Source organism: Electrona antarctica, assembly GCF_951216825.1.
Source record: "Electrona antarctica genome assembly, chromosome: 13".
In the NCBI taxonomy this organism is placed as follows: domain Eukaryota; kingdom Metazoa; phylum Chordata; class Actinopteri; order Myctophiformes; family Myctophidae; genus Electrona; species Electrona antarctica.
Genome location: NC_136794.1, coordinates 2,663,408 through 2,664,280, shown reverse-complemented (window position 1 = coordinate 2,664,280; position 873 = coordinate 2,663,408). Strand labels below are relative to the sequence as shown.

The following is an 873-nucleotide window of genomic DNA, read 5'->3' as shown; positions in this document are numbered from 1 at the left end:
TTTAACGTGTGTTTCATGTGTGTGTGTGTGTGTGTGTGTGTGTGCTGCGTGCGTGCGTGTGTGCATGCGTGCGTGCGCGTCAGTGCTGTGGACTGGGAGTTCTTCACGGTCGGTGAGGAGAAGTTCCTGGTCGTAGCGAACTCTCACGACGGACAATCCTACTCTCTGAACAGCGTGGTGTACAGGTGAGATGATTAGTGTGGTGTACAGGTGAGATGATTAGTGTGGTGAACAGGTGAGATGATTAGTGTGGTGTACAGGTGAGATGATTAGTGTGGTGTACAGGTGAGATCAGTCATGATGATATATAGTTCTATTGGATGTGTGTGTGTGTGTGTGTGTGTGTGTGTGTGTGTGTGTGTGTGTGTGTGTGTGTGTGTGTGTGTGTGTGTGTGTGTGTGTGTGTGTGTGTGTGTGTGTGTGTGTGTGTGTGTGTGTGTCTCCCAGGTGGAGGGGCTACGAGGGCTTCGTCCCTGCTCACAGTCTCCCTACGCTGGGCTGCAGAGACTGGGAACACTTTACCACCAGCGAGGGCTCCTTCCTCCTCTACTCTAGCGCCACCTCCAGGCTCAGCAAGGTGTTCAAACTCAAAACCTACTGAGACGTCCCACAACCACCCATCTGACCTTCACCCCAAATAATTCTACTGAGATGGAGTCTGTCCTCGTTACAATGCGCTAGACCCCTGGGAGATGGAGTCTATCCCCGTTACAATACGCTAGACCCCTGGGAGATGGAGTCTGTCCTCGTTACAATAAGCTAGACCCCTGGGAGATGGAGTCTATCCCCGTTACAATACGCTAGACCCCTGGGAGATGGAGTCTGTCCCCGTTACAATACGCTAGACCCCTGGGAGATGGAGTCTATCCCCGT

General features: G+C 52.3%; 1 protein-coding gene across 1 annotated transcript in view; it reads left to right on the top strand.

Moving 5' to 3' along the window:
• Positions 1–601, top strand: part of LOC306935577 (thrombospondin-type laminin G domain and EAR repeat-containing protein-like) — a gene marked incomplete at both ends in the record, with an annotated part of 29,330 nt that extends 28,729 nt beyond the window's left edge. Inside the window, 2 exons of the mRNA XM_079518676.1 lie at positions 84–185; positions 448–601. Of these exons, the coding sequence (XP_079374802.1) occupies positions 84–185; positions 448–601 (256 nt within the window). The remainder of the gene's footprint in view (positions 1–83; positions 186–447) is intronic.
• Positions 602–873: the final 272 nt, after the last annotated feature.